Source organism: Argopecten irradians, chromosome 11, assembly GCF_041381155.1.
Source record: "Argopecten irradians isolate NY chromosome 11, Ai_NY, whole genome shotgun sequence".
In the NCBI taxonomy this organism is placed as follows: Eukaryota; Metazoa; Mollusca; class Bivalvia; order Pectinida; family Pectinidae; genus Argopecten; species Argopecten irradians.
In genome coordinates, this window is record NC_091144.1 from 23,703,057 (window position 1) to 23,717,844 (window position 14,788).

Below are 14,788 nucleotides of genomic sequence, written 5' to 3' on the forward strand. Positions count from 1 at the left end.
TAGAATTGAGAACTAAAGTTTTGTTCGCTTCATTAAATAACCTAACTTCACTTGAATTAGCAGGGAAATATGTGTATAATATCACCCCTCGAAGGTTCTAGTGAAAATGATGAAATACTGTTTTCAATCTTGATTGCCATTTACCTCTTAATTCATCTAGGATTATTAGTGTTGATTTGAGTTCATACAATCATAAAACAGATAAAAACTAGGGTCCAGTTGTATTTACCTCTTACTTCAACTAGGATTATGAGTGTTGATTTGAGTACGTACAATCATAAAACTGATAAAAACTTAAGTCCAGTTGTTCACAGTGATTAGGTTAACAACAATTTTCAAATCGAGATAATTTCTTGTAATACTAACGTTACGAAATTTTACAAGATTATGCAGCACTCTATTCTTTATCTTGGTTATTTCAGTGAAGATATAATCATCGGAAAAAATTTACTAATCAGGTGAGCTAATCACTTTGAACAACCGGGCATTGATTTTTGAAAATTCTAAAAGCTCAATTATCAAAACTCAATAGTTTCAGTGCTAGTTTGAAATACTGTTTTCCATCACAATTTTTATTAAATACAACATCGAAAAAAAAGTATTAAACAATTTTTTAATTGAAAATAGAAATTTAACAAAAACAAAAAGAAAATGCATTGTACACTTTGTATTGACAAAAAAAATCATTATAGTGATATGTTTTTAACTTGAAACATATCAAAATAAGTAAAAGAATCATAAATAACAAAACCCTGATTGAAAAACAAAATAAAAGAAGCAACAATATGGCAGATATGTATAGCACTTACTGGTACCATCAATAATCTGGCATTTTAAATGGAACAGAATGAAAACGTGTATAACAAACATTCGCTTAAATGATGCCACCTATGTCCATTACAGTTAATCAATTTCTAGTCTTGGAGATTCTCAAAGTATATTTGAAACTCTCAATCATGTTGATTTCTTGACAGCCAAAACAGCTGTGAAATGAAAAGTAAAATACCTTTTCCAAAAAAAATAAGTGACCAAGGCAACATTAACTAAAAAATGTATCAATTAAATAATTATCATCTTCATGATTACTTTCAATAAGGTTTTTTTTTCAACCTCAAATTTATAAACGTTAGATTCTAAATGCATTTTGTATTTGTTATTCAAATAAATGTTAAGACAATATTTCTGAATATTTGCTTATTTAAACAATTCCACATACCAAAGTATTACAAACATCCATCAACAACAAGATTTATATTGTACCAGTATTCATAATGCTAGAAGTTGTGTTCAGCAAAATTAGAAATTCATGACATTGTACTTCAAACGACCTGATAAAGATGTATCATTTTATCTATAATTTGACCATCTTCGCTAGCCTTTGAGGCTTCAGATTAAGGATTAAAATTGAATTTAAACACAATTGAAATGGAGGCCTAAATAGTAGGAAAGGGCATTTATAGGGAAATGGGCGCTTATTGGGTCGAATACAGTACTTGGTGTTATAGCAGTTCCTACTGCTCTAGTTATGCTGATACACAGCAACTTCTTCAAATGTTTGATGGGACCAATCTTAAATAAATGGTACCATCGAGGGAAACCTATAGCAAGGCTTTATCCAAATAATTTTTTAATTTTCTATTCCTTTATCTTGTTGCTTTCGGACGTTTCCAGGACTTCAATGTTTTTTTGTTTTGTGGTATCGAAGGAGATTGAGCTGGTTAAAGCTGCTATTACAAAGGGTACACTGGTAGGGCCTTTCTTTGGTGTGAATCCATTCGTGTACTTTGAGATTTCCCTTTTGGCTGAAGGATCTATCACAGTATTTACATTTGAATGGCTTCTCGCCTGTATGTACTCTCATATGTGCCTGCAGACAACTCGCAGTGGGGCACGATCGTTTACACATGGCACAGTAATATTTGTCATTGGAAGGATTGGTCTGAGAAACGGCCCAAGAAAAAACTGCTTTTCTTGGTCTTCCCCTTGGAGTTCTTGGCTTTTTGGCTCTATGTGTTGAGTCCTTGGTTTCATTCTGTTGTCCTTGCCTCCCTCTTAAATTTAATGGTACCCCTTTATTTTGGATGTGAAAGCTTTCAGCCGATAGAGTTTGAGAAAGATTTTTCTTTGGTCTTCCCCTTCTGGTTTTTGTTTTCAGGTGACATGTTGAAATTTGACCATCGTTTTCATCTTGCTGTGGAAGACACAATGCTCTTTGGTTCTTTGAGTCATGGGTCAGGCTGTGTAAATTCAGATCAATCAATCGACTAAATCCTTTACCACATAACTCACACTTTTGTAAACGTTGTGTAAGTTTAATACTTCTTCTGCATGGCTGGATGATGTTGTCAAATTGACTCACTGAAGAGCTGCAATTTGACACAATGAAGGATGAACTTTTACACGAAGAGCTATAACTTGACCTGCTGTCCACAGTAAATGTTGTATTACTGATGATCCCCGACACAGATTTGGTCATCTGATTTTCTTTGTCATCCAGTCTGAAACTAGTCCCCTGTTGGCCTGGGGTATGAACGACGTTGTTGTTTCTGGTGTCTGTATCCTGCTCGGTCTTACTTTCACTGCTAGAACAATCGACTAAAGGTGTATTAGGTACATTAATATTAACATTAGTGTCCAATTCATTCATATTCTCAGTACAGGAAAACTTTCTGAATGAACCGTTTGACAGAATTTCTGTTTTGTCATGATCGCTGGTCAATGTTTTGTTGTAGTTATAAACATTCCATCTCTGAACGTTGGATTCTGTCAGAACAGTGTAGGTCCGCGTTACATTGCATGTCTGTGAAGTTCCACTGTGGTCAACCTCCTTGACATGGTTAGGTGGTTCACATTTTGACAATGGTAGGTTAAACCTCTGTTTATCAAAACTTTCAGTTTCACATTCCACCTCTTTTGAATTATTGGAGACTTCATATTTTGAGTGTATCAGACTTGATCCATGACTACTACTTGTATCATCTTGATCATAGTTCTCCATCAAATGACTATTGGAAGCTTCACATTCTAATTCTGGCATATCTTGATATTTCAGAGAGCAATTTTGCCTTCTTGTACTTCCCACACTATTCTGAGGTGCTTCACATTTCTGTTTTGCACCAATTGGTGTGAAGGCAGGGATATAGTACAAAGGTAATTCAGGCTGCAACTCTGGCATGACATGGGAAAGAGGATCTGTGGTTTCACATTTCTGCTTATTAGTTGAAATAGTCACATAGTCTTCAAATGTTGCTATGGGCAAGCTTGGCTTAATATCCGAAACATGGTCATTCTTTGAATGCGACAAATCTTCGTAATTTTGAACTTGTTTATGGTGAACCATAACCAAATGTGCGTTCAAGTCCCCCTTACGACAAAATCCGGTGCCACAAATTTCACAAATAGTTATAAGTCTATATACTTGCCCAGACTTCAGATGTGTTAAAGAGGTCCTCCTCTGCTGTTTTTGATTATCCTCGATTTCAGTCAAAATCTCTGATATTGAATCAGATTTTGATGTTGTGGACGACTGGGAATCCAAAGATAAACTATCAAGTGAGTCATCGGAGATATTTGTTTGTCTGCCTTTCACGTCTACACCAGCGCATGTATCAATGGACATCGTGCTGTATTGATTTGTGATTGTCACCTCCTTACATGAAATAGTTTGGGAAATGTTATAGGTTACAGACTTTGAAAAATCATCAGTGGGATTCAGCATGTTTTTAAATTTCTGGAATGATGATCTGGTTTGTCTTTCTTCATGAGGGCCCGTTTGATTGCAGTATTTCCAAGTTGTCTCCCCTACATGGCGAGTACTTGCTGCAGTTGCTACCCCTGAATGGCTTTTAAACACAGTTGGCTTGCTACTGTATAAGTAGTTTAGGCTGTAATCCTCCAATGTCTCATCGTCCAAAGCTGCATCCTCACAAGAGAGGACTGCCTCGTTATAACTAACACTTTGTCGTTTGCGCAAGCTGTATTTTTTTGGTGCGTCCTTGCAAATCTTCATCTTTGCCTTGTAAGCCTTATCAACTCCCATCATCGTCAGTATTACTTGGCCAACTCCTGAAATATACAGACAAAAAAAAAGAAATATCAAAGACCTGCTTTAATAAATGTACCTAATTTTCATGAAAGCAATTTTAAATACATATGTTTCAAAAATGTAGTATAAGAGAATGGCATTTTGTCTATCCTTGAATGTGGTTGTATTTGTTTAATTTCAACAATTCACAACCAGAGAAAAGGTTACCAATATAGACAGCACACTTTGCCCTGATAAAGGTCAATGTCATGAATTTAAACAAACTAGACATTCAAGCAATCGTGTACAAATCATCTGCCCCATTAAATAGGATTCAAACTTGAAACCTAGTGATACATGTATATATGATCACCTGGCCTTCATGATGTTTTCACTGTATACCCAATATGACCAAGAGTGTGATCTTAAATAAAGGCCAAGGTCATTTATTTGAACAAAATGGTAGAACTTTAATCAAACTTGCTTCAAACCCAATATGATCAGGTCTTTGCATTTTGGTTTTAAATGTGTTAGTAATATAAAATGTAATTTATTTATGATGCAGTCATTTTACAAAGCAATCACAACAGGTCAATTTCATCTCTAATGACCTGAATTCAAACTTGTCAGAGGTGCCACATTAGTACTGAGATTTTCAAAATGGTTATCTTTACCTATCTACAATGAATTTTAGTGAACCATTCAATAGAATATGTCCAGATATTATTTAAAACTTATTTAGGGTTATTTTGGGAAACATCCATCATTTGCTACAGGAACATTGAAAGAAAACTTGCTGTTGTTTTAAAAGCCTTTTCTGAAATTTCTAATTTCATCTCCGTAACACTCGTAGTTGAGTGGGCATAACCTGTTATGGACTAATGTAGTACTAGGTAATGAATGGAATATTAAACCACCCCTCCCCCATCACACATTAACAATATCAATATCCTTACTATGTTTGACCCCAATAAAAGGAAAGTGACATGGAAAGGGCACTTTAAAAACATTAATTATTATAAAAGGCGATACGTGAAGCAAACATTACAAACATAAACTTTTACCTTTACGCTGGGATCCATTCGCTTTCACTATCGTTGTGATTGCACGTGTAAAGCGTTTTGTCGTAGTGTTAATCTTGGTCAACAAAAAGCTTAAAAATGAAAAAGTTGTTACCGCCGGTAGGAAAACGGGGATCTGAGACATTTGTTACAGTTTAACTTTATATAATTATGGTCCCACCAGAGTGCCATAGGCCTACGTATGATTTTTACCGGTTTTTTTTTATCTGTTTTTTTTTTTATCTAGACCTCTAAAACGTCAAAAAATGGAATTATGCAAACTGTAACTAATTCTTATATCCCTGTGGTCTTCAAAAACACTGTTACCTTGCGCCAGTTCCCTGTGGTATTTAACCAGGCCTATTTAGACGATAAAATAATGACATTGTTGTAAATAAAAATGCATTTACGATCACATCGGTATTTAAAAGGAATGATTGAATCAAACTCAGGTTGAATGGGGCGCATTATTCTAAGAACTTTTCCTTTTAGACCAGTTAGCCTATCATTCAAAGGAAGAAATATTTTAGGAGAGGGGAGCAAAAACAACGGTACACTGTCCTCGTGCTCATATATGTGGTACCATGTATATTGTAAAATATATTTTGCCGATTTTTTTTATCTCGGCCCCCTCAACGTCTACAAATGGTCTACGTGCACTCTGTTGTCAGATCCCTGTGCGACTGATTGGTCTTTAAATATAACCTGGTCCAGATTTCTCGAAATGGACGTCTAAGGTGGAAAGCTCACAGCTCAAACTTTCACGTCGTTGTACATTCAGACATATATAGATGCCAAAATTAACAGAAATACCTATAAGAAAATGTCATTTTGCCTCCCCCCTCCTGCCGACTGAAATTTTCTAAAAATGCACATTTAAAGCAAAAAGGGTCCCCTGCACATTTTTCGTACTTCGTTTCAGAAAATGTTCCACTGCGCGATGCATTTCCTAAAACGTATACACATGAACTAGACTAAAATGTCCATCAAGGGATTCTTCTATTTCAAAAAATGTCTCTTAAAAGCTAAATTTGTTTGTATTTAGCAAGAAAATCAATTCATTATCATTTTGAGTTACACAACAAAGTACCGATGGTGTGAAGCCGGTATGTTTAGATCAATAAGATCCCCGGACCCCGGACCCCCTAACAACACCAAAATATCTCGCGCTTTCGGCGCTCGCAAAATCATAAAAATACACCGTAAAACTCATCTCTAGACAACCATTCTTGATAATCGTATTTCTTAACGAGTTTAATAATTTGATATGCCACGAGCCTTTAGACTTGAAGCAAGTGGCATATGAGAATATACATTACGAGTTTGATAAATTTCATATCACATATCTAGTCACGAGTGTAATTAAGATTCTATTTATCACACAACATTTAACAATAGAAATATTAGTAAAACTTAAGATTTCGTCTCTACATGAAACAGAAGAAATCCGGCTCGGATTTGACGTTTCCGTCTACTGAGACAATCATGCTACGTCATATAATTATATAGATTATGACGTCAAAACTACCTGCGACGTTACAATAGTGTCGGAAAGGTGGTGGGCTTTTATTAAATGATATTAGATGTAAATTAATTGTAAATTAATTAGACTATGTACTGTAATATATTTTTATTTATATTTTCACTGAACATTTGGTTACCAATGTTTTAAGTAAGGTACATGTATATGTTATTTTGTGCAATTATTCGTAATGCAGTAAAGCGTCCGAGCACCTTCTGTATCACAAGAGTAGTTCCCCTTGTGGCGCTTTTCCGTTGTTTACCAGAAGTGACGTCAAGAGAAGCAGTGCTACTTCAGCCGTAGTAAACGAACCTGTCAGATTGTGGAAATTACATGACCTGTTCTTCAGTCTGTTTCGTTTGTTTCCTCAAAATGGATAACGTGTTGATCTGGTTTAAAGTGTGATATATATTGTGTGTTGATATGTCGATTTTATAAATTGGAGCTGTCTGCTCGGGCAGGTGTGACTGCAGGATGGACGGACCCTACACTCGAGTTCTGCTTATTAGCGCAAATGTTGGATCCATTTTTGAGGACGTAAGTATCATGCTTGAAAAAAAAGCGTTTCCTGGTGATATATATTGATTTTAAAGTCTACGAGAGATATTTTGCATCGCGAAGAAGTTCTGTGTGCGTTTCTCTACAGATCTTTGCGAGGCGATAATAGCATGTCGGCGTGTTCGACAATGTTTACAAATACAACTATGGGTTGCGTACCCCGCTAGGCCAGTTTTAGGCTCTGTAATGAAGTGCAGAGAGCCTGTTTACTATCGACTCCCCGTAAACAAGCCATGCTGCATATTTATCTTAATTGCGAATGTCTGCTAATGTGAAACATGGACAGACAGAGAGGTCTTGTTGTTAAGATTGAATAACATGTAACAGTGTGAGGGCGACATTGGTCATATCCAGAACATTCATGTTGAATGCCTGTTTTTGTTTAAAAATAATGTCCATTGGCAAAGTGCTTTTGAAATCAGCCCTGTTACCATGATGACATCAGGCATTTGAGAATCTATTTGAATGTGCAATGTATACCTATTGTCCAATTTATATTTTTGGAAGCCATTTTTTTCAAAAATTCCAGCTAGCAATGGATATCACTGATATGTTGTTATAAATGAATTTGGTATTAAAGATGTACCATTTTGTATTCACAGGGTTCTTTTACTAGCCATGTAGCAGCTAACACATTTCTTGGTACCTGAAGCCTACAACAGATTTAGGCCGGGTCATTTTGTATATATAGGGTTCTTTTACTAGCTTTATAGCAACAAACTAGCATTTCTTGGTACATGGAGCATATAACATTTGTATAAAAGATTTAGACCAGGTCAATTTGTTGATACATATATCTCAATTGGTAGAGCAATTGGTTATAGTGTTCCGAGGGTAAGGGGCTTGATTTCCTGACTAGCTATTAGCTAGGCATATTTTCTGCTCCTACTTAAGACTCAGTAATTTGCATCTAGATTTGAGATTTCAACATTGGTAATCAGTATATCATTGTCAGTGTAACGAATTTAGCCAGCCTTTGGGAAATCATTAACCTTAATTGGTTGTAAGATTGTGACATTAAGCTAAAGTTCGCTAAAAAGCAACTCTATGAAGGGGTAACAAATGGTGGTTTTTATGTGACTTAAATAGTATTATTAACATTCTTGGATGTACATGTTCAAGTTATAAAATCAAATAAATGAACATGCCAAGGTGAAATTAAGGGTTGATATATGAAACTTTACTTGTGACCATGAGAGATAATTTGACATTGATTACTTAATACCAGTATTTGACTGACAGCAATATCTTGATGAAGCATTTCTTATATAATAAAATTTGTGTCAAAGTAATACAAAAGTTGTGAACCAAATTCATCAATGTCAGTTGCTTCAAGTTTCCTTAGCTGAAGCAAACTCAAAGTTCATGCAATTCTTGCAATTGGCTTATTTCTGAAATGGTTTGCTTTCGATTACTTTGCAGCAAGTTCCTTGTTTGAATTATATGACAATGTCAATAGTCAGTGTCACAGTATTTGTTGAAAAAAATTATAACCCTGGCAGCCAGGCCAAATGCAATTAAACTAATTTGTCTAAAACTTCAAACATGACTTCTGTACTTGTGTGTTTGCTTGATATTATTTAATGTTTACAGATCGATCTTAGAACATTGTTACAGCAGCAGTCAGAAAATTTGCTTCTATGGAACAACTAAAGACTTCTTACAGATTAAACTCAACCATTGTGCAAAGTTAATATTTATCCAAAGTGTCTCGTCTGAGTTTTAAAATACTTTTGTCAAATTGAAAGATCGGGTTAGTTGCTTATGAAAGTGAAAAAAAGTTGCAGTCAATTTTTAGTTTTTAGAATAGTGAAAGTAGATTTCCTGATTATCTCCACCTGAATAGATAAAGTATATATATCCTGATTATCTCCAACTGAAAAGATGAAGTAGATTTCCTGATTATCTCCCCCTGAATGGTGAAGATGATTTCCTGATTATCTTCCCCTGGTTTATACAGATATATAGATGACAACAGTTTGACACAAATTTTTTTCGAGGCTAGTCAATTGGACCAGTAATCCCCAAAATTGTACAAGTCTGCCTATTTAATCACTAGTCCAAATTAAATATATAGCTATTTTGCTTTAGCACTTCAAATTCAGTCATGATAAGTTTACAACATATTAGACAAATTGCAGTCTGGATGCTTTCATGAACACAAATTCTCACAAAATGATGCATCCAAACTGAAATAAGGGCATAAAGAATGCACTCAAAATGTGCTGAAAAAGCAATTGACCACCACTTTTGTAAATGTAGCATTTAACTATATTAATCGAATGGGGAGACACTAGTCCATACTAGTCATGGGCATCCGCGGACTAGTGCTTAAAGTCGCAGACTGTGACAAGAAGTCAAAATCATAAAGTACTGGGCCGATGATGGTGCCCAAATTGGAATTTTCTATACATTGGATATTCCCTCTTTTAAATGTTTTAATTAAATTGTTGTTGATAAGTTTGTCTGATATAACACGACATATTCCCGCTATATTAGAACTTAAACTTTTTACTGCAATACATGCAGTAAATATTTTTTTCTTAGGTCACATAATATAGACAGATATATATAAAAGATTTTATTTCAATAAAAAGTGGAGTCATTGACTCATTGAACATTTATCTTTAATTCAAATCAAAAATTTTAATATTATAATAACTCACATGTATTTCTATCAATGTTTTACTGTTGAAAAACAAAGTAAAAAATCAAATTAGATTAAAAAGTATCAAATTATCAATATGATGATTTTTTTGGTTTGAGTTGACCGGTTCACTACAAGTCAAGGACGTATGTACTATGTACTATACTTGTGAGTTGCCTGAGGTCATATTTTGACAAATTAATGATTTACGACGATTTGAAATGTTAACATTTCCATTAACACCCACGACTTGTCATGTCTGACCTGCTTTAGGTAGAAATTAATTAGCAAAGGGGATATTATATGTACATGTATATATATATATATATATAAAGTGTCAATTACATGCTGCAACTTCTACTCCTACACATCTAGATGTCTACTTAAACTTCCTGTGGTTGTCTGTACATCTGTTGATATTTAATTGTGAACATTACGTATACAAGCCCATTTATTTTTTTAATCTTTTCAAAAAAGAAGAATGTACATGTAATTATATTTATAGAGACTATAATATAGTTTCTTAAAAACTGATATATATACGTCAATGGTCCCAGGTGTTTGCATAATATCCAATATTAAAGTATTTTTTTCATACCAGTGTTGAAGTTAGATGATTCAAAATAATTTCTGGTATGCAGGATGTATAGTATTCAATGATGCGTTTAATATTTTAGACTGATCATGACAAGATATTGTGATTGTTAGTTTGCTGAAAACACGATTTTGTCAAGTTTAGTGGTATGTGTTGGTTGATCACAGCAATTTGTGAAGCCGTGCATAAATATAGTAAAGTCGCACTCACAATTATAATCTTGGAATAATAATATACTTCCGATTAGCTCTAGCTGTTCTATATTGAAATTTTAATTAATCATTCAAATAGCAAAGTTTAGCCTCATAGAAAGTATGATTGCAGTATTCAATAACTGTACAAATAACTGGTGGTACATATATGTCTACCGTAAATATGCCAATAAAAGCTGTCGCAATTTGCTTTTCAAACAAATAAGAAAATTAAAATTGAAATTCACAATTTGCACAGACATTTTGGCAGTATGTAATTATTTCATAGTTTATGTTTTTGTGATCATGACAATTATCTCTAAAATCACATAAGTATCATCCTTACAACTAACAATTTGGTTTCAAACATTTTTTGGTGCTGTTCTTAAATGTAATTGATATAAAAATGTAATCCATTTATAATATATAGGCATCTAGTACATTGAAAAGTCACACATCTTTGAATCTTTTTATATTGATTGAACCATTTGTGAAAGATAAATTCTACACTACTGGTTCAAATCACCATATTTGGTATTGTAAAACAACTTAATTAAGACCGCTATCACTGGTAGATTGTAGGCCAGACGGCCAGTTCATATAAATCATAATACAACTATATGTGTATATATATATAGCTACTTGTTAGTATCCTGAGGTTTGCAGTGTTGTCTGCTGGCAGTGATCAATCTACAATTATTTTCCATAGTGTCCTTTTTATCTGTACCGTATATTGCCAAAATACTGTGTGCCAGCCTACCAGGGTCTACGTACCTTAATGTAAAATGAATTGATTTGCAGAAATTTCATGGTTTTCAAAAATCTATATGAATACACACACACATGTAGAGATCACTGCTATAGGTTGTGTACTGTGTTAGTTGGAGGCCTTGGTTAGCTGAATGAACGTTGAATGATGATCATGACAGCATAGTCCTGCAGGATATTTATGTTAATTAACATGTGCATGTGTTGTGCATGTTATGGAAAACAAATATCCTGTTCTGTACAGGGATGCATGTTATTGAAAACAAATATCCTGTTCTGCACAGGGGTCCAGCTATATCTAGTTCACATATAATAGGCTATTCCAACCCTGGTATAGAACCATATATAGGTTTAGACTGGCCACAGGTTCTAGAATATAAAAATTATCACTAAAATATGGCTTGATCATTTTTTTGTCTCTGTGACAATTTGATTAAGTTTCATACAAAGGGGAGATAATCTACGAGAATTCTGCTGAGAAAATCTACCATAGGGTCATCTACCATAGGTTATTAAAACCCTGGTAACAATCCAGGTTGTTTTAACATTTAAGCTAACTATAACCCATTATAATTGTTTATTGAGAATGCATTATCTTGGTACTAAATGTTTTAGTTCTTGTTAACAGCACTATTGTATATTGAACTTATTAAATTTATCAAATTATTATTTGATCAAATCTCATAATGAAAACAAATCACAAGATGACAATGGAAGCTCATTAGTTGCTTCTGCATCATATACCATTAAGTATTGCAAAGCAGATGTACTATATTGAATAAGACAGCTATCTAGCTAACCTTTTTGTCTGTTTGAAGCTTATAGCCTGCTGAGGAATATTTTAATAACTGCACCTTATTCAACTTATTCAATGCAATGCAATAGACAAAAGAAAAAATATTCAATCTATTTATATTATATACATGTATTCAAATAAAATTCAACTCATTTCTTGGAGAAGAATAGCAAAACTAAATGACCTGTATATAAGCTTCCCGATGTCTGAAGGTGTCTGAAGTCAGTGTGTCGAGGATGGTGATGCTGGGTCAAAGATCTGAAGTCAGTGTGTCGAGGATGGTGATGCTGGGTCAAAGATCTGGTGTTACTAAAGCAGAAGAATCACCAATATAGACAATTCCTTGGAAGGCTCCATGGATTGAGGTCTCTTGTTGCTGATAGCACTAGAGGTAATGATGTGTAATAGAATCTGTAATTGTGTGTCAGAGTAAAGCAGCCATTGCTCTAGATTCTTACACTGACCATTTACACTGATCAGTGTGGTGAAATGCCATAGTAAGTAACACAATAAGTATGTCTAGTATACAATGACCCATACATATATATATAGCTGCTGTATATCTTCATATCGACAAAATGGAAAGGAACAATGGAGACTTCCTTGCATGATTATACTTAGAAAGTACAATACAAATAAGTTGAGTTGTCTAATTGTATTCTGCTTTGATCTATTTGCATTAGGAACAACAATGCAGTACGTATTAGTAATTAAGTATTGATTAATGGAATGTGGATCTGTAGCTCATTTTCATTGCACAGAATATAATCATGTATGGTATGTTCATAAAGTCAAAGTGAAACTAATTATAATATGTACTTCTGATGTGAATGATGAGACTTCACATTTGGCCATGTGTGTGACACCATAAAGTTGATGTTATTTCTACAGTTCAGATACAATCTCCTTAATTTCCAAATTAAGACTGAACTATTTTTGTAACATTAGTCATTAGAATTACAAAAAAAGAATGAATTAATTATTATTAGATAATAATTGGTAAATACAGGATTTATAAACTGTTACACACAACCTTAATATCCAATCTTACTGGGAGCTTTCGTTGGCTACTGCCCACTCTATGGACACTAGGTAGATTGAACCAGATACCAACTCACTCTTCCGGATCATTGGAGAGAAGCACGATGTGTATAGTTTAAAGGACTTCTTTAAATTATTGTTTTTTGATGCATTAGAGTTAATGCTCAAAGGTTCTTTACGAAAAACGTTTCAAGCAAATTCAAAACATTATACCATAACATTATACCATATGACGTTTTAACATGTTTGAAGTTTGTTTACTTCATACATGTATTTCAAATCAATAATATGTCGGTGTATATCATTTACTTCATGGCTGTATGGATATATAATAAGTGCTCATTCTATTTTTGTTTTTAGGTCAGGATGACCTATAGTCATCATGTTTCGTCCGTCGTCGTGCGCCGTCCGCCGTCCGCCGTGCGCCGTCCGCCGTGCGTTAACTTTTCACATTTGAACTTCTTCTCAAGTTTGACCAGTGGGATTGAGCTGAAACTTACCTGAAATGATCCTGAGATGGTCCCCGACAAAGTGTTTGTTATTTTTCGGGTCGATCCGAAATCCAAGATGGCCGCCACAGCCGCCATCTTGAAAAACACATTTTAAACTTCTTCTCAAGTTCTACGGTGCGATTTGGCTGAAACTTGCATGAAATGATCCTGACATGGTCCCGACAAAGTGTTGTTATTTTTCGGGTCGATCCGAAATCCAAGATGGCCGCCACAGCCGCCATCTTGAAAACACATTTTAAACTTCTTCTCAAGTTCTACCGGTGCGATTTGGCTGAAACTTGCATGAAATGATCCTGACATGGTCCCGACAAAGTGTTGTTATTATTCGGGTCGATCCGAAATCCAAGATGGCCGCCACAGGCGCCATCTTGAAAACACATTTTGAACTTTCTCAAGTTCTACCAGTGCGATTTCGCTGAAACTTGCATGAAATGATCCTGACATGGTCCCGACAAAGTCTTGTTATTTTTCGGGTCGATCCGAAATCCAAGATGGCCGCCACAGCCGCCATCTTGAAAACACATTTTGAACTTCTTCTCAAGTTCTACCAGTGCGATTTGGCTGAAACTTGCATGAAATGATCCTGACATGGTCCCGACAAAGTGTTGTTATTTTTCGGGTCGATCTGAAATCCAAGATGGCCGCCACAGTCTCCATCTTGAAAACACATTTTGAACTTCTTCTCAAGTTCTACCGGTGCAATTTCGCTGAAACTTTCATGAAATGATCCTGACATGGTCCAGACAAAGTGTTGTTATTTTTCGGGTCAATCCGAAATCCAAGATGGCCGTCACAGCCGCCATCTTGAAAACACATTTTTGAACTTATTCTCAAGTTCTACCGAAGGGATTTGGCTGAAACTTGCATGAAATGATCCTGACATGGTCCAGACAAAGTATTGTTACATCTCTGGTTGATCCCAAATCGAAGATGACAACCATGACACTATGTATAATTAAGTTCCTATATTTAAAGGCCCTTGGGCCTCTTGTTTGAAATAAAATTTGTTGAAAGAAATTGAAAATGATCCTGACATGATCCTGACAAAGTGACACCATATATAATTAATTTTA

At 34.8% G+C, this 14,788-nt stretch overlaps 2 protein-coding genes across 3 annotated transcripts in view; one reads left to right on the forward strand and one right to left on the reverse strand.

Annotated features, from left to right (window-relative positions):
* Nucleotides 1–599: 599 nt before the first annotated feature.
* LOC138335056 (zinc finger protein 782-like) lies at nucleotides 600–5,160 on the reverse strand. Its single transcript, XM_069283959.1, has 2 exons — nucleotides 5,089–5,160; nucleotides 600–4,065 (listed from the first exon to the last, which is right to left on the reverse strand). The coding sequence occupies exon 2, from the start codon at nucleotides 4,040–4,042 to the stop codon at nucleotides 1,676–1,678; it is 2,367 nt and encodes a 788-aa protein (XP_069140060.1). The 5' UTR covers nucleotides 4,043–4,065; nucleotides 5,089–5,160; the 3' UTR covers nucleotides 600–1,675.
* A 1,724-nt stretch (nucleotides 5,161–6,884) lies between these two features.
* The window catches only part of LOC138335057 (inositol polyphosphate-5-phosphatase A-like), a 60,880-nt gene continuing 52,976 nt past the window's right edge, over nucleotides 6,885–14,788 (forward strand). For both annotated transcript variants that reach the window (XM_069283961.1, XM_069283960.1), the window contains exon 1: nucleotides 6,885–7,144. In XM_069283961.1, the coding sequence (XP_069140062.1) occupies nucleotides 7,082–7,144 (63 nt within the window). In that variant the 5' untranslated portion in view covers nucleotides 6,885–7,081. The remainder of the gene's footprint in view (nucleotides 7,145–14,788) is intronic.